Source organism: Salmo trutta, chromosome 30 (genome assembly GCF_901001165.1).
Source record: "Salmo trutta chromosome 30, fSalTru1.1, whole genome shotgun sequence".
Classification (NCBI taxonomy): domain Eukaryota; kingdom Metazoa; phylum Chordata; class Actinopteri; order Salmoniformes; family Salmonidae; genus Salmo; species Salmo trutta.
Window position 1 is genome coordinate 18335687 of NC_042986.1, and position 22768 is coordinate 18358454.

Genomic DNA, 22768 nt, shown 5'->3' on the forward strand with positions numbered 1-22768 from the left:
AGGCGTCGTAAGGATTGGACCAAGGCGCAGCGGGTAAAGTGCTCATCTTCTTAATTTATTAAAGAACACTCAAAACAAAATAAACAAACGACGAAAACAGTTCCATAAGGCTCCCAGGCTATACAGAAAATAACCACCCACAAAACACAAGTGAAAACAAACCCAACTAAATATGGCCTCCAATTAGAGACAACCAGCTGTCTCTAATTGGAGGTCATTGCCAAAACCCCAACATAGAAATAGAAAACTAGATATACACATAGAAATAGAAAATATAAACCAAAAACCCCGAAACACACAAAACAAACACCCCCTGCCACGCCCTGACCAAACTACAATGACAAATAACCCCTTTTACTGGTCAGGACGTGACACACAACTGATTGGCTCAAACGCATTTAAGAAGGAAAGAAATTCCACAAATTAACTTTTAACAAGGCACACCTGTTAATTGAAATGCATTCCAGGTGACTACCTCATGAAGCTTGTTGAGAGAATGCAAAGAGTGTGCAAAGCTGTCATCAAGACAAATGGTGGCTACTTTGAAGAATCTTAAATATAAATATATTTGGATTTGTTTAACACTTATTTGGTTACTACGTGATTCGATATGTGTTATTTCATAGTTTTGATGTGTTCACTATTATTCTACAATGTAGAAAATAGTAAAAACATATTTTTTTAAATGGAATGAGTAGGTGTGTCCAAACGTTTGACTGGTACTGTATAGAAATGTATATAGAAATAAAATGTAACAAAATGACCGAGGTCCGGACCACGGTGTCCTCAAATGTAGTTACGGCCATGGGTGTTAGACAGACTAGTCTACAATATTAATTAATGTTGGATTGTAAGACGTTGAATGAGTGACCAAAATGCGGGTTGTGCCGAGTTTGTCCCTTTTTATTAGTAGCCAATCACTAGTTACCACAGACACAAAGTCATAATTATGGCTAAACCCCGCCTATTTCTACAATTTATCTTCTTAAAATCTGATTTTAAACGTAACCCTAACCACACTGTTAACCGTATGCTTAACCATAACCTTAACTTAAGACCAAAAAGCACATTTTTGCTTTCATGAATTTTTACAAAAAAGGCCAAGACAATTTTTACTCAGTGGATGTGGTAACTAGTGACAACCAAGGCCTATGTTTATGTAATTGGGAACGCATGAAATTGCTACAAAAAATAACACCCTCCTCAGCAATAAATCATGCGTTTTCTATTTCATTTGAATGAAGCAGCAGCTTGCTAGTCTAAAAGACTCAGGCAAGACAACTGACATGTCATTAATGTCAACAGTCAGTTGCAGACTAACTAATTTACAGTGGTAGGACCAGTGTAAGCATTGCTTCAAAAAATGTAAACACTGACTCAATCATGGAAATAACCAGTTAGGCACTGAAATCCAAATTTCATGTTGATTATAAAAACCCTAAAACCCTGAGACGGACCGCCCTCAACAATCGCGGCTATCAATTCAACGCTTTGGTGCGGACTGGACACAGTTTCTGAGACGTTTACACTGGAACATGTGAAGGTGGGAAGATTTTGGAAAGTAGAGAGCATCCAACAAATTCTGAAGGTATGTGTATTTTTACATATTTTCCAAGAGGATGTCCATTGTAGCTGCAAATGTTTTTGCTTTACACACTATAAGACCATATATATTTTTTTGTAAGCTACAGAATGTGACATCTATGTTACTGTCATAGACGCGATTGTCTGTCATTAGCCTATGCATGCCCAGCGAAATAGAATTCCGTGTCATTTTAAGAAAATAAAAATAAATAGCCTATCAACTAAACAATATCAATTAGACAAATAAAATGCATTTGGTCATATGGGCACATTTTGGACACTAATGCACGCGCAGTCTCCAAGTAACCCCACCCAAACAGGTTGCATGACAAACACGCCCTGGCCAGTTGGTTGCCTTGTTTGGAGAATTTGGAGGGTATAAATTTAAATAAAAAATCTAAATGTTTGTGTGCGCTCGTATGTGCTTGCGTTCGTGCGGTCGTGGTTATTGCAACAAGTTGGCTTTCTAAGAACAAAGGATGGAAGTGATATTAAATTACGAATATCCTTGACTGTTGTGCCTTCATAATTACATACTGCACGTGACTGTTTTGTATGTCACTTAAATGTAACGTTAAAGGCTTCACATCAAAGGCTATCAGTAAGTAAGCAACTTGCGGTGTTTCCAGGTCTGTTCTATTTGTGCATATTGTGTTGCTGGTTTTAATGGTTCTGTTCAGGAGTCCCAGCCCTCCAACATATCTTTGCCCTAGAACACACTGCCCCTGCCAGGCAGCTGTTGAGTGGTATGTGTTGTGCCTGCTACTTTAGTCCAAAACCCTTTTGCAATCATGCCAAGACCCTGTGCCGAACTGACTGCTTTTTCTGGGTAGTGGAAGGAAAGGGGACCAGGGGTTAATGTTACCTATGGATTATTTTGACTAGCAGGCTGTTATATAAACTGCGGGGGCATAAACCCTTTAAGTAATATAACCACAGGAGGTCTGAAACATGTCATACCTGCTCTGCCAGTGTTACAGATATCAGTGGAGGGGGGGGGGGGGGGGGGGGGTTGGTGGCAAAATCTGGATCATAAAATAGGGATCATATTTTTGTATGTGTTGGAGTGGGTGCAGTATGTCCACCCAGTCCTACTGGCACCATGGTCGGTGGGAGAGTGTGTTTGTTTGGGGTATCACAGTGATGGGACAGTGTGTTGGGGAACTGTTGTGGACGGTCTGATCTCTCTCTCTCTCTCTCTCTGGCAAAACAGTATGGCATGGCTCCAAGCTTGGAAAACTATTTCTGGATCCAGCTATGGGAAAAAGTCCATAATCACTCACCAATAGAGCGCTTTATGAAAATTCCTGGAAAACAAAAATTGACTCAGAGATTTATGGAATCAGTCAGAGTAAAAGTAAAGAATACTCTAACTACCGTATGTCATAGTAGACTTTTCACTGTGGTCCATACATTAGTTGAGGTTGGCCTACACACAGTATGTTGTTGACGTGTATAGCATAACTGTTCTAGTTTTATCAAAGTCACATTTCCTGGCAGTTATATGTTTAAAAAAAGTTAAACGATATTACAGATGCCTAATGATGGAAGTTCAAAGTTTACTTCCCTCTAAAACCCTAGGTCTTTGTGTAGGTGTAGGCTAACAATGGCTTATTTTTAACCTGTGGTTGTTGGGCGAGGGGGGGTGGAAGTGCCAGGACAACAGAGGAAGAGAGGCCTCCTCATACTTAATCCTTCCTGGGATTCGGAGAGGCTCTCCGCAGCCCCTTTGTAATACAAATAAACAGGCTTCTCAGTGAGTTACAGTAAGTGAGCTATGACAGCCTGACTTACAGTAAGCAAAAGAGGGGGGGAAATTATGTGTAGAGGTTGTCCCTAAACTCAACTACCACCATTCTGTGGCAAGAAACAACAAATTGGCGTCAGAGCCACCTTCAAAAAATGTGCCTCTAAAGCAGGGTTTTGTGTTTTGCCCAAGCAGTACACAACTGATTTAAATAATCAAAGCTTGATGATAAGTTGGTTATTTGAATCCGCTATGTAGTTCTAGGACAAAAAACAAAATGTGGGGGGGGGGGGGCCAGGACTGAGTTTGGGAAACCCTGCCCTAAAGGACAGAAAGATGCATTGCTCTCAGGGGTCATGGGGTTGTCAGAAAGGAGCTGGGAAATCCAAATAATTTTCATAAAATATGGAATGCATGATTAGCATCTCTTCTAGTCAAATGGTTAAAGATGCTACTAACGTGTGGGTGGAGATTTAGTACCCAAGTAGTCATCAAGGTCTGATGTCTAAGGAATTAATAAAACTGAATGAAAGTTAGAAAAGAGAACTGGGAAAGGAAACGGCAAACTGCTCAGGGAAATATTGGTGCTGGTTGGTCAGTGTGTCACGCCCTGACCTTAGATGTTTATTTTCTTCTAGTTTGGTTAGGTCAAGGTGTGATGTGGGGTGGGCAATCTAGTTTTTCTATTTCTTTGTTTTGGCTGAGTGTGGTTTCCAATCAGAGGCAGCTGTCCATCGTTGTCTCTGATTGGGAACCATACTTAGGCAGCCCCTTTTCCCTCCTTGAGTTGTGGGATCTTGTTTTTGTGTTGTGCCTGTGAGCACACCATTACTTCACGTTTCGTTTGCGTCTGTATTTGTTTTGGTGAGTTTCATTTATTAAAACATGTGGAACTCTACGCATGCCTTGTCCTACTCATTTTGACGAGCGTGACAGAAGATCCCACCACAAGAAGACCAAGCAGCGTGCGCCTACGGGGAAGACGAGGTGGACATGGGAGGACATCCTGGATGGCAAAGGATCCTGGACGTGGGAGGAGATCCAGGCCGGAAGGGATCGCCTCCCATGGGAACAGGTGGAAGCAGCGAGGGAGGAACAGCGACGAGATCAGGAGGCATGGCAACGAAGGAAGCCTGAGAGGCAGCCCCAAAAATGTCTTGGGGGGCACACGGGGAGTTTGGCAGAGTCAGGGTTGAGACCTGAGCCAACTCCCCGTGCTTACCGTGGGGAGCGACTGACGAGGCAAGCACCGTGTTATGCGGTGATGCGCACTGTGTCGCCAGTGCGCACTCACAGGCCGGTGCGATCTGTGCCTGCGCCCTGCAGTTGTCGAGCTGGGTTGAGCATCCAGCAAAGACGGGTTGTGCCAGCCATACGCTCCAGACCTCCAGTGCGCCTCCACGGCCCAGTATACCCTGTGCCTGCTCTGTGCACCCAGTCTCCTGTGCGTCTCCCCAGTCCGGTGAGACCGGTTCCAGCTCCACGTAGGAAGCCTCCAGTGATGATCCATGGCACGAAGCCTCCAGTGATGATCCATGGCACGAAGCCTCCAGTGATGATCCATGGCACGAAGCCTCCAGTGATGATCCATGGCACGAAGCCTCCAGTGATGATCCATGGCCCGGAGCCTGTAGGGATGATCCATGGCAAGAAGCCTGTAGAATTGATCCATGGCACAAAGCCTCCAGTGACGATCCATGGCACGGAGCCTGCAGCGACGATCCATGGCACGGAGCCTGCAGCGGCGATCCATGGCACGGAGCCTGCAGCGACGGCGGCCTGCAGTCCAGAGTCTTCAGTGGCAGTCGGCAGTTCAGAGCCTCCGGCGATGATCCACAGTCTGGTTCCTCCGGCGACACAGAAGCGGGGGGATCAGCGGGTGGTGTGGGGGCTACGCCCGAACCAGAGCCGCCACCAAGAATAGATGCCCACCCGGACCCTCCCCTATAGGTTCAGGTTTGCGGCCGGGAGTCCGCACCTTTGGGGGGGTACTGTCACGTCCTGACCGTAGACGTTTATTTTCCTCTAGTTTGGTTAGGTCAAGGTGTTTTGTGGGGTGGGCAATCTAGTTTTTCTATTTATTTGTTTTGGCTGAGTGTGGTTTCCAATCAGAGGCAGCTGTCCATCTATTTGTTTTGGTGAGTTTCATTTATTAAAACATGTGGAACTCTATGCACGCTGCGCCTTGGTCTACTTATTTTGACGAGCGTGACACAGTGACAGCTAGGTTAAACAAATCATAAAGGAAGGGTCTTACCACATGACTGTGGTAGTTAAGGTGAAGACTAACAGTGAAATGCTTACTTAGGGGTCCTTAAAGATAAAATAGAAATAGTGACACAGGGAATAAATACACAGTGAATAACAATAATGAGTAAAAATAACATGGCTATGTACAGGGAGTACCAATACCGAGTTGATGTGCAGGGGTACAAGGTAATTGAGGTAGCTATTCACATATACTGTAGATAGGGGTAAAGTGACTAGGCAACAGGATAGATAATAGACAGCTGTAGCAGCAGCATATGTGGCGCAGTAGTAGTAGCAGCAGCAGCGTGTGTGGGTGTTTTTGGCGTCAGTATCCATGTGTGCGTATGTTGGGGTGTGTGTGCATAGTCAGTGCAACAGTTTGTTAAAAAAAGGGTCAATGCAGATGGTCCGTGTAGCTATCTAGCAGCGTTTGTTTGGCAGTCTTATGGCTTGGGGTTAGAAGTTGTTCAGGGTCCTGTTGGTTCCAGACTTGGTGCACTGGTATCACTTGCCGTGCAGTAGCAGAGAGACTGGTCTATGGCTTGGTTAGCTGGAGTCGGACAATTGTTTTGGGGGCCTTCCTCTGACACCGTCTAGTATATAGGTCCTGGATGGCAGGGAGCTTGGCCCCTGTGGCGTTCTGGGCCTTACTCACCACCCTCTGTAGTGCCTTGTGGTCGGGTGCCTTACAGTTGCTGTATCAAGCGTTGATGCAGCCAGTCAAGATTCTCTCAGTGGTGCAGCTGTAGAACTTTTTGAGGATCTGAAGGCCAGTGACAAAGCTTTGCAGCCTCCTGAGCGAGAAGAGGCACTGTGTGTGGACCATGTTAATTCCTTAGTGATGTGGACACCAAGCAACTTGAAGTCCTTGGCCCGCTCCACTACAGCCCCATCGTTTCCTGTTGTCCACAATCAGCTCCTTTGTCTTGCACACTGCCAGATCTCTGACCTCCTACCTATAGGCTGCCTCATCGTTCTTGGTGATCAGGCCTACCACCATTGTGTCGTCAGCAAACTTTATGATGGTGTTGGAGTCATGCACTGCCACGCAGTCGTGGGTGAACAGGGTGTACAGGAGGGGACTAATCACACCACTGAGGGGCCCCCGTGTTGATGGTCAGCATGGCGGATGTGTTGCTTACCCTCACCGCCTGGGGACGGCCCGTCGAAGTCCAGGATCCAGTAGCGTGGATATATTCAGTCCCAAGGTCATGAGCTTGGAGGGTACTAAGGTGTTGAATGCTGAGCTATAGTCAATGAACAGCATTCTCACATACAGTAGGTGTTCCTTTTGTCCAGGTGGGAAAGGGCAGTGTAGAGTGCGATAGAGATTGTTGGGGCGGTATGTGAATTGGAGTGGCTCTAGGGTTTCTGGCATGATGGTGTTGATGTGAGCCATGACTAGCCTATCAAAGCACTTCATGGCTATAGATGTGAGTGCTATGGGACGATAGTCATTTAGGCAGGTTACCTTGACTTTCTTGGGCACGGGGACTATGGTGGTCTGCTTGAAACAAGTTGGTATTATTCAAGATGTTCAAGACGCACTGTAGTCACATCTGTACTTTTCCAGTGGCAGGACTCTTTGGTAGAAAATGATGTAAGGAAGGATGAACTTGAAAATACCCATACACTGTAATGGTACATGGATAGAGGTTAGCAAAGAGCGCTTCAGTGCTACATGTAACCCAAGAGGATATTTAAAACAAGTTAAAGTACTTTGATTTGATGGTCCTGTATCAAAGCTTAGAATAGCTCTGCGTCTGCCTTAAAAAGACTTGGACTGAAATGACAACTTCATGAATTTGTGGTGGTTATGAAGAGCCTCCTGAGTGGTTGTCAAGGGACAGTTTCTAGCAGTAATTACATTTTTATATAGTCATACCTTGAAACTGTTTGTCCTGGTCTGCAAACCAGTGAATAAATACATCTAAATAGTGTAGAGCATTTATTTTTGCTTAACTACAGGTATTATAAGTACCAATTAAATCTTGAATTAAGTGAACTACCTGGGATGCTGGTAGACCAATATTCATTCCTTGAAGCTAGAATCCTTAATTGAAACAATAAGAAAGCTGTCACCTCAAATTCACAGACATAGCTAAAGATGCAAGGAATGACCATGATACAGTGTTTGTTCACATTGTTTACAAACATTGGAGTAAAACAAGCTCATGTTTTAGGTTCTGATGGGTTATGACAGTTTAACTAAGCTGAGGCATTTAAATTATATATATATTTTTAAGAATCAATGGGTATACATATCATAAAAAAATGGATGCAGCAACTAAAGATTCTAGCTTTAACACTGTCTTTTTGTTTTGAGTTGACATTCTGCTGAACCTAGATTAGGGCTCAGGTTAAGGGGCCAATAGCCTCGCAAGGCGCCTGAGAGGTATACTGCTAAAGCTAGCCAGCTTCACTTAACTTCCCATTCCAGCTCAGGCTTTATCCATACTACAGTACGGCGGTGGATATTGCTCGTTCACCTGCCGCTAACTCTAGCAGGCTTGTAACTGTGTGTATGTCGCACATGGCTCGTCAAACGCCGTACTCTTCATTGAAACAATGCTGAAACATAAATCCGTGGACAAGTCAGTGCGACATTTTCATTTATGCCGAAATCAAAATGAAAGAAAAGTTCTCGCAAATCCAGCAGGCTATCGTGTGAAATAGACTTTTTGAAGTGCTGTCTTTATTTAATTAGTTTGGTGTAGTTGTCAATCGACAATTACTAAATGTCTCTCTCGCTCTCATGAAAAATAACAAACCACTTATTACTACAAAAATGTATGCTTCAACCACTTATTTACACTATTATCACTACTAGCTATCATTTCTACCTACTAACACTATTACTACTATTATCATCGCCACTATATTAGTGATACAACTACCATCATTACAATTTGGGATAATAATAATAGCGAGTGTTACTGCTTAATTTGGGAGGAGACTGGATCTGTCTCAGTCTGTACTTTCGTCACACGCGATACCTCAGACAGCACTGTTCCGATTTTGACTCAATTTGGATGAATTATGTGTCTTGCCATAGAGATCCGGCATTTACAAAATGACACTGATTGGCCCAAGGGCGAGAGCTATAGTAATTAACTGAAATGTATTAATCACGCGCAATATCTCAATTGGCCCAGTGTCAGGCAATGAGTGGCAAATACATATTTGGCTGCAAGAGGAGCCAACGCTCCTTCGTCCATGAGTATTTAACATTTTTCCTCTGGGTTTAATAATTTATTTTTGAATAAATTGACTATTTTCTTCGAAGAATGACTCTCTTTCTGAATAACATATATTTTTTAATGGTGGAAGAAGTGCATCTATCTTTACTTCCCATGTCGTGCAGTGACTACATACACACTCCTCTTTGGGTAGCCAAGTCTTTTTGTGTCTCCCTTTTTCTATAGCCAATAAAGCCCCACAGTGGAAGTGTCATAAAACCTAGCGGTCAAACAGGGAAATGGTTCCATTCTTTTTTCCACCAATCATTTCCCATAGGGAATTTTAGAAACACTTACAATTAGGTCTGTGTTATGTGTAGGTTTACCCTGGCGTGACGTTTTGATAACCATGTAAATCTCTCTCGGACAAAGTGTCTTATCAATATTCAGCTCTATTTACTCTCAGATTTGAAAATGCTAATTAGATTAAAAGTAGACCTCATGCAAGACTACAAATCCCTGCAAGCTCCTGCATGTCATCAACAAAGCCTCCTTCACTCACGCCGCCAAACTTACCTTAGTAAAACTGACTATCCTACCGATCCTCAACTTCGGCGATGTCATCTACAAAATAGCTTCCATTACTCTACTCAGCAAACTGGATGCAGTCTATCACAGTGCCATCCGTTTTGTTACCAAATCACCTTATACCACTCACCACTGCGACCTGTATGCTCCAGTCGGCTGGCCCTCGCTACATATTTGTCGCCAGACCCACTGGCTCCAGGTCATCTATAAGTCTATGCTAGGTAAAGCTCCGCCTTATCTCAGTTCACTGGTCACGATAACAACACCCACCCATTAGCACACGTTCCAGCAGGTATATCTCACAGATCATCCCCAAAGCCAACACCACATTTGGCCGCCTATCCTTCCAGTTCTCTGCTGCCAGTGACTGGAACGAATTGCAAAAATCGCTGAAGTTGGAGAATTTTTTTTATTTCCCTCATTAACTTTAAACATCAGCTGCCTGAGTTGCTAACCGATCGCTGCAGCTGTACATAGTCCATCTGTAAATTGCCCACCCAATCTACCTAACTCATCCCCATACTGTTTTTATTTTATTTACTTTTCTGTTCTTTTGCACACCAGTATTTCTACTTGCACATCATATGCTCATTTATCACTCCAGTGTTAATCTGCTAAATTGTAATTATTCGCTCCTATGGCCTATTTGTTGCCTACCTCCTCATGCCTTTTGCACGCACTGTATATAGACTTTCTTTTTTTCTACTGTGTCATTGACTTGTTTATTGTGTAACGGGTGTCGTACGTAGTAGACCAAGGCGCAGCGGGTTGAGTGCTCATATTAAACTTTTTATTGAACACTTAAATAACAAAACAAGAAAACGAACGACAGCTTGACAGTCTTGCAGGCTAAACACAGCAGTGCAAAAACAACTTCCCACAAACCACAGGTGAAAAAAGGGCTACCTAAGTATGACTCCCAATCAGCAACAACGATGTACAGCTGTTCCTGATTGAGAGCCATACCAACCTAGAAAGAAATACACAACCTAGAAAATCATAGAAATACAAAACCAGAACAATTACCAAAAACCCCAGAACACTCTAAACAAACACCCCTCTACATAAACACATAGCCCAACAAACCCTGACACACTCTAAACAAATACCCCCTGCAACGTCCTGACCAAACTACAATAACAAATAACCCCTTATACTGGTCAGGACGTGACAATTGGCTTGTTTATTGTTTACTCCATGTGTTGTCTGTGTCACACTGCTTTGCTTTGTCTTGGCCAGGTCGCAGTTGTAAATGAGAACTTGTTCTCAACTAGCCTACCTGGTTAAATAAAGGTAAAATAAATCTCTAGCTGACACCTTTGCTAACAGGTATTGTGTCAATTTTAAACTTGGACAAGACAGTTTAGACACTTGTCGATTTTTAAAGAAATGTTGTCTATTAATTACTAAATGTAGTTAACATTAGAATCCAGAGATTCTTACATTTTCCTCGATTCGGCAGTCTCATCCAGATCATCATGGCAGTTCTTTATGATAGCCACATTAGCAGCTAATTAGCTTTTAATTTTGGGGGGATAAATGCAGACATATATTGATAAAAGTCACCTAGAGAGATTTACAAGGTTATCAAAACATCACGCCAGGGTAAGCCTACAAGAAACAGCCCTTATTTGAAGTGTTTCTAAAATCTCCTACAGGAAAAATGAATGGTGGAAAAACAATTGGAATCATTTCCTTGTTTGACCCCTAGGTTTTATGGGTATTACTACTCATTCTGTGGTACTGTATTGGTGGTCACTGAGCTTGTATCTGGTCATGTTGTGTCTCTGTTTTGTATTTCTGACAGAGTAGAGCTATTCTGATCATTTATAATCTCTTTTTAGGGCCAAATAGCAATTTAGTTTATTTGTTTTTGTTTAATTTTCCCCGTATGTCAATAGGAGGTATTAATTTCTGTAACAATCTGATTTCCTTGTGTGCGTCTCTCTCTCTCTCTCTCTAGGGCTCGTGTGTCATGTGACACTTGACATTTTTTATATAGTGAATCAAGTCTGATTAATTGTTATCATCAGGATGTAATATCCTGCTCATTACTACTCGGTTCATGATAACAACCAGACTGTAATTACAGTTCTCATTTCAGTTTGTTTTCCTTGGCATAGGAGGCAAATACCAGTTTTACAGACTGAATGGGAAGTTGTTTGATTGTGAAAGGGTGTTGTATAGCGTTGAATGAGAACACTACTGAGCACTTGTGACACCAGTGTCCGTCCTGGGACTTTGGTCAGGTGACAAGCCATTGAAGAGATATAGGACCCTATATATAGACTACCTCAGCACACTGCCCGATGGAGAATGATGTAGTATTTACAGCCTTATCCATAGATTTGGTTTTACCTTCAAACATAAATGGATGTCAAATTGATACATTTGTGAAGTGAAACTATAGAAATTGACAGCGTTTAGCAGTTATCAAACTATATACGTTAACTAGGCACTACATAATTTTGGTTCATCAGTTTTGAGCAGTTTGATTAAGTGATAGTTAGTTGTATTGTTAACAAATGACAAAAAATCATATTACCACTACAAATTATTAAATTTTTGAAAATGTTTTTACTCAGTGTGTTTGTTTTCCTTGGCATAGGAGGCAAATAATAGTTTTACAGACTGAAAGGGAATGGGAACGTTGCTTGATTGTGAAAGGGTGTTGTATGAGAACATTACTGAATAAGTGTGACACCCGTGTCCCTCCTGGGACTTTGATCAGGTGACAAGCCATTGAAGAGAGAGGACCCTATATATAGACTACACCAGTGTATTGCGTTTCTGGGCCAACCGTGTACCTCTGTGGATTGTCCTGCCATAGGGGTCAGCCATGGGGCTTGTGTTCTGCCTCTGTACCCGGTCTTACCCTCTCTCTCTCTGTATTCCTCTCTCTCTCTTATCTCTCTATCCCACACCCATGGTCACAGATAAAAGGTCAAAGACAATTTACAAGATATCTAGAGCAGAGCTGTAGTAAGATGCTGTGGTTCCCTTCTTAGATTGTGATCCACACCCATCTCTGTGTGACCATTGACAGTTATGACATTTCCAAAGAACCTGGGGTTATGAGTGAGAGAGAGCTGGAGGTGTGTGACTCATCCTCCCTTACTAACAGTCTTCCCCCAAAGCTCCAAAGCATTCCACATTCTATCCTCTCTTTTCCTCCTGTCTTTCTCTCCCTTTGCTCATGTTTTACGCTCATCATTTTTTAATAACTCACTAAAAATATGTTTTCATATGTCTCGTAGTACTCAAAGATCAATACTTCTATGTCCCTGCTTCAGCTGGAATTTGACTGTGCTTTATAATTCAAAAGGTTTCTTTTGCTGGGTTAGTGAATTAACATTTTGTAAGAAGAGTGTGGATTTCATGAGGGACAAGCTTTGTATACTTTTACATCAGATTTCAGCGATCTTCAAATAAACATCCTCGTCTTTCTTGGTATTGTAAATATGCATGTTCCCTGACCATGGGCGGAACGACTGGTGCTGTGACCTGTTTTGAGTGGACATCCTGTTCTGAGACCCTGCAATGTGTGTTCCGTCAGCACAAACACATAAACAAACATGTCTTTTTGTTGTCTCCTCATAGTATGGCCAATTACTGTTGAGTGGTCCCTTCAAAGAGAGCTTGCTGCAAATAATTTCTACCATGAACCAGACCGTAGAAAGAAGTATATCCCACAGTTAGAAATACAGCCGCTCCCCTCTACTACTTCCATGCTTGTGATTCCTCTCGTCATACAGTGCCTTGCAAAAGTATTCATCCCCCTTGGCATTTTCCCTATTTTGTTGCATTACAACCTATAATTTAAATGGATTTCTATTTGTATTTCATGTAATGGACATACACAAAATAGTCCAAATTGGTGTGATGAAAAAAAAGAGTTTCAAAAAAATTCAAAACGAAAGTGGTGCGTGCACATGTATTCACCCCCTTTGCTATGAAGCCCCTAAATAAGATCTGGTGCAACCAATTACCTTCAGAAATGACATAATTAGTTAGACTGCACACAGGTGGACTTTAAGTGTCACATGATCTGTGTATGTGATATATAATCTCTGTTCTGAAAGGCCCCAGTCTGCGGCACCACCAAGCAAGCGGCACCATGATGACCAAGGAGCTCGCCAAACAGGTCAGGGACTGTACGGGCTGTCGTCGTAATAAAACCAAGGTGCAGCGGAGGATGTGTGTTCATTTTGAATATTTAATAAAATGAACCACTATAAACAAAACACTAAACAGCAACGACAGCAAACAGTCCTGTCTGGTCAAAAATGAACGAAACAGAAAACAATCACCCACAAACCCCAAAGGAAAAAACAGGCTACTTATGTGTGACTCCCAATCAGCAACAACAAACTACAGCTGTGCCTGATTGGAAGCCACACGGCCAAAATCAACGAAACAAACCAACCTAGAAAAAATAACAGAACGCCCACCCAATGTAACACCCTGGCCTAACCAAAATAACGAACAAAAAAAACCTTTCTATGGCCAGGGCGTTACAGGGACAAAATTGTGGCGAAGTACAGATCAGGGTTGGCTTATAAAAAAAATATCAGACACTTTGAACATCCTACAGAGCACCATTAAATCCATTATTAAAAAATGTAAAGAATATGGCACCACAACAAACCTGCCAAGAGAGGGCCGCCCACCAAAACTCAGACTGATTAAAACCCAAGGAGGGCATTAATCAGAGAGGCAACAAAGAGACCAAAGATAACCCTGAAGGAGCTGCAAAGCTCCACAGCGGAGATTGGAGTATCTGTCCATAGGACCACTTTTAGCCGTACACTCCACAGAGCTGGGCTTTACAGAAGAGTGGCCAGAAAAGACATTGCTTAAAGAAAAAAAAATAAGCAAACAAATTTGGTGTTCGCCAAAAGGCATGTGGGAGACTCCCCAAACATTTGGAAGGTACTCTGGTCAGATGGCCGTCAAGGAAAACGCTATGCCTGGCACAAGCCCAACACCTCTCATCACCCTGAGAACACCATCCCCAAGGTGAAGGGTGCTGGTAGCATCATGCTGTGGAGATGTTTTTCATCGGCAGGGACTAGGAAACTGGTAAGAATTGAAGGAATGATGGATGGTGTTAAATAAAGGGAAATCCTTGAGGGAAACCTGTTTCAGTCTTCCAGAGATTTGAAACTGGGACGGAGGTTCACCTTCCAGCAGGACAATAACCCTAAGCTTACTTCTAAAGCAACACTTGAGTGGTTTAAGGGGAACATTTAAATGTCCTAGTCAAAGCCCAGACCTCAATCCAATTTGAGAATCTGTGGTAAGACTTCAAGATTGCTCTACACAAGTGGAACCCATCCAACTTGAAGGAGCTGGAGCAGTTTTGCCTTGTAGAATGGGAAAAAATCCCAGTGGCTAGAGGTGCCAAGCTTATAGAGACATACCCCAAGAGACTTGCAGCTGTAATTGATGCAAAAGGTGGCTCTACAAAGTATTGACTTTGGGGGGGTGAATAGTTATGCACCCTCAAGTTTTCAGTTTTTTTTGTCTTGTTTCACAAATATTTAATCTTCAAAGTGGTAGGCATGTTGTGTAAATCAAATGATACAAACCGCCCAAAAATCTATTTTAATTCCAGGTTGTAAGGCAACAAAATAGGACAAATGCCTAAGGGGGGACTACTTTCGCAAGCCACTGTAGTTCACCTATGCTCACTGGCAACACCTCTCTTTGTCCCATATAGAACAATGTGGAGGATCCCAGCGCTATGGCTTCCGGTGCTACTACTGGCCGTTGAGGTGAGAGAGACTCCTGAATATGTGTGTGTTTTTATCAGATTAGAAACTATAAAAGGAGCTGTTAAACATCCAATAGGTATGCCACTGTGAAGATGTGGGGACCATGCTGGCATCCGAGGAGGTGCCCAACATTCCTTTGTCGACCACCGTGACCCGCAGCCAGATCCTCTCAGCTCAGTTTGAGTGCTACCTGAAGATCATCTCTGACCCACCACGCAATGAAGCTGGTGAGGCACTACACACATGTGCACACACATACAATATAGCGGATTGGTGCAGGTCAGGGGAGAAATGGGGAGAAGGGAAGTGACTACCCTCAGGTCTGAAAGAAGGGAAGTGGTCTTTGTCTCCAAGCTGCCCCTGTGTCTCGACCTCACTAAATAGAGGCTTTTGAAATGCTATTTTGCACCTTATTTCCGTACATACAATCTGGACACAGACGTCATTGTATTGTTCACTAGGACTGTTTTTTAAAGTGATCTTTGTTTGCACATGTAGCTGTTTCTGTTTTAAATGCATTTATACTATTTAACGTAGTACATTTTGAAGAGACATTTTAAACATTTAACAGGTGTTTGCTTTTTTGATCTGTTTTTCATTACTCTGCTTTTGCATGACATTCACAGGAAATAAGAGGCTGTTGTTTTCAGTTTGTCTTAAATGCCTCAACACTGTATTTTATGGTGACAGATTTAGCTCTAGGTTTTTAGGCCCTAGGTTTTTAGAAGTTCTAATATCACTAACAATGTCACTCTCTTTATATTATGTCCATGATATAATAAACAGTTCAACAAAGGCAATGATCCTAAACATTTTAAACATGAAACAGTTGCATTACTATAATACTGTACACAGCTACTCTTCTGTTGTCGCCCCTTGCAGGCACATTCTGTAACCGCACGTGGGACGGCTGGCTGTGTTGGGATGACTCTGCACCTGGCACGGCCATGCAGCTCTGCCCTGTGTACTTCCAGGACTTTGACCCCTCGGGTAAACCAGCCAGCCACACATGTAACAATCACAATTAAACTGACTTGATATTTAATGATGCCTTACCTGAAGTGTTTTGTGACATCCATCCTCTCCCTGTGTCCATTCAAACAGAGAAAGCGACTAAAGTGTGCAACTCGGACGGACAGTGGTTTCGTCACCCTGAGAGCAACCGTATTTGGTCCAATTACACCCAGTGTCAGATGTACACTAAGGACAAACTGACGGTATACTTCTAAGCCAACTTGTTTAGTAATTTTGACAGTGGCTTAGACATTTTTGTTATTCAATTTAGTGATTGTTTTTAAGTTCATCTCTCTATTGTGTTCATTTAGTTAATACCTGTTAAACTCTGAGGGTTGTTTTGGGCCCACGGAGCTTAACTGCTACCCACTCTGTCAATTTCAGTCAGAAAATAGAAAGTGGCATATCTTTTGAAAGCTACAGCACTTCTATTTTTGGAAAATCAAATCTTACTGTTGGCGATGTCATAAGAATCCTTCCATAGGCCATAAATCATGTGCTGTGCTATGGTCATAGTAATAGAGTATGTAATTTAGGTCAAGTCAACAAAAGTGCAAAAAAAATGTATAAATGGAAAGGGTACACCCTGGTGGTCAGTGTAATGCGATGCATTTCTTTTCCATCCACATTTAATATGTCATGACCTTGAATACATCCTCCATTTTCGCTGTTGATCTCTCACTTGTTTCCAATGGGGAAAAATGAATCGGAAAATAACTTAGAAGTTCCTTTGCATGTCTGTGTGTTACATTTTTTTAAATTATAACTTTTGGGTCATTTTAAGATGTCAGGCTTGGATATCCGTTCAGCCATTTTCGCACTGTGAGGTACTACCCAAACCAGACGCCTCTAGTTTCAAGTGGTCATGTGATCTTCTAGTGGACGAACTGGGAATCTGACATGAGTTGATTACATCAGTGAAAATGTTATGACTTCAGCTTTCTCCTTATACAGTGCCTTCAGCCTGAATTAAAAATGGATGAAATTTTCTCACCCATTCGACAAACTATACACCATAATAACAATGTGAAAACATTCTTTAGAAATGTTTGCAAATTTTATTTCAAATGAAATACTGAAATATCTCATTAACATAAGTATTCACACCCCTGAGTCAATACATGTCAGAATCACCTTTGGCAGGGATTACAGCTGTGAGTCTTTCTGGGTAAGGCTAAGAGCTTTGCACACCTGGATTGCACAATATTTGCACATTATTATTTTTTAAATTCTTCAAGCTCTGTCAAGTTGGTTGTTGATCATTGCTAGACAGCCATTTTCAAGACTTGCCATAGATTTTCAAGCCGATTTTAGCCAATTGTAACTAGGCCACAGGAACATTCAATATCCTCTTGGTGTATATTTGGCCTTGTGATTTAGGTTATTGTCCTGCTGAAAGGTACATTTGTCTCCCAGTGTCTGTTGGAATGCAGACAACCAGGTTTTCCGCTAGGATTTTGCCTGTGCTTAGCTCTATTTCTTTTCATCTTAAAAAACGCCCTTGCCTATGACAAGCATACCCATAACATGATGCTGCCATCACCATGCTTGAAAATATGAAGTGTTACTCAGTGACTGTGTTGTATTTGCCCCAAACATCACGCTTTGTATTCGGGGCATAAAGTGAATTTCTTTGCCACATTTTTTTCAGTTTTACTTGAGTGCCATATTCCAAACAGGATGCATGTTTTGGCTTCCTCCTTTTCACTCTTTTCATTAAGTTTAGTATTGTGTAGTAACTACAATGTTGATCCATCCTCAGTTTTCTCCCATCACAGCCATGTTTAACTGTTTTAAAGTCACTATTGGCCTCATGGTGAAATCCCTGAGTGGTTTCTTCCTTCCTCTCCAGCAATTGAGTTAGGAAGGACGCCTGTAACTTTGTAGTGACTGGGTGTATTGATACACCATACAAAGTGTAACTAATAACTTCACCATGCTCAAAGATATTCATTTTTTTTTTTTACCCATCTAGCAATAGGTGCCCTTCTTTACAGGGCATTGAAAAACCTCCCTGGTCTTTGTGGTTGACTAAGTTTTAAACTCACTGCTCAACTGAGGGACCTTACAATTATCTGTATGTGTGGGGTACAGAGATGAGGTAGTCATTCAAGAGTCCATGCAACTTATTATGTGACTTGTTAAGCACATTTTACTCCTGAACTTATTTAGGCTTGCCATAACAAAGGGGTTGAATACTTATTGACTCAAGACTTTTCCGCACTTCATTTTTAATTAATTTGTAAACATTTCTAAACAACATATTTCCACTTTGACATTATAGGGCATGCCGTGTAGGCCAGTGACACAATCTCAATGTAATACATTTTAAATTCAGGTTGTAACACAACAAAATGTGGAAAAAGTCAAGTTGTAAATAACTTCTGAGGGCACTGTATGCATAGCATTCCTGTAAGAAGGCATGGCACGTTGCACTTTTAAAATGGCTGTCTTACTATAGGAATTTGCACATGTTTTGAGTGCCAGCATTAGGAAAAAGATATGACAAAAAAAAAGTATCCTTTTGGAATGGTAATTATGACATATTTTATTTCAAACCTAGACTTTCAAATCTCTTATTCCCTAACATGTGGACAATTTTGGGAACGTTGTTGCTGTACACCTGTATCAGAATCCCACGGTTCTTACCTTTCCTAACAATACTAGGCATGCGTTTCTTGGACTTTTTGAAGTCTAAATGTATCTAATGAAGGAAGGGAGTTTACATGTTATGTGTCGTTTAGAAAATACCTCAAGATGGTGTCTGAGTTTACCAGGTTAAAGAAGGGAATTAATGCTTCCTCTTTCCCTTCTTGCCCAGTTTGCATTTAGCTTGTACTACTTGGCCATTGTGGGACATGGATTGTCTGTGGTATCTCTCATCATCTCACTCTGCATCTTCTCCTACTTCAAGTGAGTCATGCATTGTTTCCTCTATGGACCCACCAGATAGACTGTGCTCTGAATGTCACTTTAGTGTACCTTTTCACTTTACATCCTCTAATCAAAGTGATTCTGTTTGTATTGCTCTTCCTACACCAGAGCCCTCTACTCTAAACAGAGGTCTTTGGTTGTTCCCTACATTGCCCAATTAATTCACATAGTCAAATGAAAGACTGCGCTTTCCTATGACCCTATACGAGCCAGTGTAGACAGTTACACATTTGTTTGTTTCCTAAGTGTGCCTCTCTTTCTGTTCTAATCCTCCCATTAGGAGTCTGAGCTGCCAGAGGAACTCCCTCCATAAGAACATGTTCCTGTCCTTTATCTTCAACTCCATCTGCACCGTCATCTGGCTCTCTGCTGTAGCCAACAACCAGCAGCTGGGGGCCAGCAACCCTGTAAGTACTGTGCATCTCTGCCATCAGGGTGAATAGCTACTGGTTGGTGAACATTTTGAGGTGCTACCCTCCACGATGTGTGGAAATGAGTGCCAGTGACAACTTAAAGTTAGCATTTTATATGAGCAAAAACAACCCCTGTCCTGAGGCTTCTCCCTGTGTTGTTCTCTCTCAGATTGGTTGCAAGATCCTGGCAGTCCTGAACCAGTATACGTTTGGATCCAACTACTTCTGGATGCTGTGTGAGGGGATCTACCTGCACACTCTCATCATCGTGGCTGTGTTTGTGGGAGAGCAGCAGCTGGGCTGGTACTATGTCCTGGGTTGGGGTGAGTGACTGCATCTTTATTTTTCACTGTTCAAATTGCTGTGTCCTGCTCTGCTATCTGATATACATTGTTGTTTGACCATCCTTTTCCCCTAGCACATAATTTACTTACATTGCCATTTTAGTAATTTATCAGACGTCTGGGGTGCCGTGATTATCTAAGATGCTTTCAGATGTTTTCGCAAGATGGGCAGGGACTCCTCTGTCCTGACTTAAGGGGGAAGCTTGTTCCACCATTGGGCTGCCAGGACAGAGAATAGCTTTGACTGGGCCGAGCGGGAGCCGCCTTCCCGTAGGGGTGGGAGGGCTAAGAGACCAGAGGTGACGGAACGGTTGGGATGTAGTGTTTGGGCATAGCCTTGAGGTGCAGTTCCCCTTACATAATGTGCAATGAGTCTTCTATGCTTTCATATCTCTATCACATTGAGTGAATGGATTGTTATCTAACACATGGAAACTGCGTGGTTGATATACCATTTATTCAGTTCCAGCCATTACCATGAGTCCGTCCTCCCCAAATAAGGTGCCGCCTGTGCTTTATCAGTTCTTGAACCTCTACTCGGGGACCCCCAGTCGATCTATACCAGAGCTAGCACACCTGATTCAACTTGTCAACTAATCAAGCCCTTGAATAGGTGAATCAGGTGAGCTAGTTCAGAGCTACAACAAAATTGTGAAATGTCTGGGGGTCCCCGAGGAAAGCTCTATTTGTTATGTCATATCTATGAAGGCCTTATGGACGCTCGACAGTCATGAACTCCATCTCTCTCCCAGGCTTCCCCATCATTCCTGCCATCACACATGCTGTGGCCCGTGGGCTCTTCTATGATGACAGGTAATGTGTCACAACTCCCTCTGAATACAGTGCATATTAGTGGCAGAGATTGACATTCTGCGCTCTATACTGCATTAGAACATTGTCAGTTACTGATATCTCAGTTAAACTCAGAATCAGATGTTTCTGTCTCAGTTGAGCTCAGGTTTGTCTCTTTGTCTCCCAGATGCTGGATCAGTTCCGACACACACCTGCTCTACATCATCCATGGGCCTGTCCATGCTGCCCTGCTGGTGATTCTGCACTACCAAAACAAACAAAAACATTTAGCAGAAATAGCAACCAAAGTGTTCTCAAACAGAAAATGTATGCTTTTCATCTAATATTGGGTTTGAATTGCAAGTAGCCAATTGCTCATGGAAAACAATCGATCACTGAATGCAATCACTCAATTCACTCACTCTATTCCTCTTCTCTCTGTCTCTCTCTGTCTCTCGCTCTCTCTCCAGGTGAACCTGTTCTTCCTGCTCAATATAGTGCGTGTGTTGATCACCAAGCTTCAGGTGACCCACAGTGCAGAGTCTAATGCCTATATGAAGGTGGTGAGAGCCACTCTCATCCTGATACCTCTGCTGGGAGCCCAGTTCATCCTGGTTCCCTGGAGGCCAGAGGGACGTAAGGCTAGGGCCATCTACGAGTTCATCATGAACATTTTTACACATTTCCAGGTATGGATTGGATGGTGCTGCTCACAGTTCCATTCTATACTAACCTAAATGTATATAACTAGCCTGCATACAGTATGTGTCATGTATTCAAAACATTGGTATAACCTTTCCACACTCAATATTCACTGAATTACTTTTTTTTTTAAATAGGGACTCCTGGTCGCAATTATATTCTGCTTTTACAATGCAGAGGTAAGTGCCAGCATCTTAAATATGATTAAGCTCAGTATACCTATTACAATTTACATTTCTATTTAATAATATAATCATTATCATCCAGAAAATCTTATATTTGTTTGACAGTATTTACTGAGAATGTTCAAGCTAGCATTTATGTTGCTCTTAAAATACTCAGTGTCTGGTTCCATAGGTGCAGGCATGTCTTAGGAGGAAATGGGCACAGACTAAGCTGGTGTGGAAATGGACAGATTCCTACTCCCACTACCACACCAACTCCTCTGTGACCGAGACGAGTCGTGCTACAGTTAGCCTAGAGCTCACCGCTCCTGAGGGGAACACCATCATTAAGCCAGGTGGTAGTGTGCACTACCGAGCCAATGGACAGAGCAACGGCAAGCGCTGCACCAACGGGGAGATGGACACGCCCAGGATCCTGGAGACCACGGACATCTGATAGCACAGCACTGTCACTACCCATAAGCACCATCACATGATGCTGTGACACAGGCTCACTAAACTCACAGATTGGCCACAGACAATTGATCAATGCAGAAAATGGGGGCCATGACCTTTTTGTGTCATTGTAAATGTTGGATCACCCACGTGGTAAGAAATATACACACAAATGTGTACAAGATACACATGCAAACACATATACAGACATCTGATAATGAATGAGCAGCTTACAGGGTCCAGTTGAAACCTTACAGACAATTATTTGCCACCAGATGTATATACATTTCACTGTAGCTTTTCATTGTTGCTGATTTTGGCCTTGGCCTTAGGCACAATATATTATGTAACAATCCCAGTGATAAAATGACCCAATAAAGAGGGCTATCTCTGGCAATGTTTGATATTGGCCTTCAGTGCCGATCAGTGTCTGATGTAATCAATTCCTGTGGGCCTATTAGACAGTATATACAGTGGCAAGAAGGTATGTGAACCCTTTGAAAATACCTGGATTTATGCATAAAATGATCTGATATTCATCAAGGTCACAACAATAGACAAACAGTCTGCTTAAACTAATAAAACAAACAATTATACGTTTGTCTTTATTGAACACACCGTGTAAACATTCACAGTGCAGGGTGGGAAAAGTATGTGAACCCTTGGATTTAATAACTGGTTGACCCTCCTTTGGCAGCAATAACCTCAACCAAACGTTTTCTGTAGTTGTGGATCAGACCTGCACAACAGTCATGAGGAATTTTGGACCATTCCTCTTTACAAAACTGTTTCAATTCAGCAATATTCTTGATGTCTGGTGTGAA

At 42.3% G+C, this 22768-nt stretch overlaps 1 protein-coding gene across 1 annotated transcript; it reads left to right on the top strand.

Moving 5' to 3' along the window:
- Nucleotides 1-1250: 1250 nt before the first annotated feature.
- Nucleotides 1251-22538, top strand: LOC115168164 (calcitonin gene-related peptide type 1 receptor). Its single transcript, XM_029723172.1, has 13 exons — nt 1251-1588; nt 15071-15125; nt 15202-15352; nt 16008-16115; nt 16230-16342; nt 18961-19052; nt 19354-19480; nt 19656-19809; nt 20583-20643; nt 20810-20876; nt 21093-21311; nt 21462-21503; nt 21682-22538. Exons 2-13 carry the CDS (start codon nt 15075-15077, stop codon nt 21943-21945), a joined length of 1449 nt encoding a protein of 482 aa, XP_029579032.1. The 5' UTR covers nt 1251-1588; nt 15071-15074; the 3' UTR covers nt 21946-22538.
- The last annotated feature ends 230 nt before the right edge of the window (nt 22539-22768 follow it).

Excerpts from the sequence above, each read along its gene's own strand:
- LOC115168164 (XM_029723172.1), top strand. The coding sequence starts at position 15,075 with ATGTGGAGGATCCCAGCGCTATGGCTTCCGGTGCTACTACTGGCCGTT. Across the intron at positions 16,116-16,229 it reads CCAGGACTTTGACCCCTCGG|AGAAAGCGACTAAAGTGTGC; the intron begins GTAAACCAGCCA and ends CCATTCAAACAG. Across the intron at positions 19,481-19,655 it reads AGCTGGGGGCCAGCAACCCT|ATTGGTTGCAAGATCCTGGC; the intron begins GTAAGTACTGTG and ends GTTCTCTCTCAG.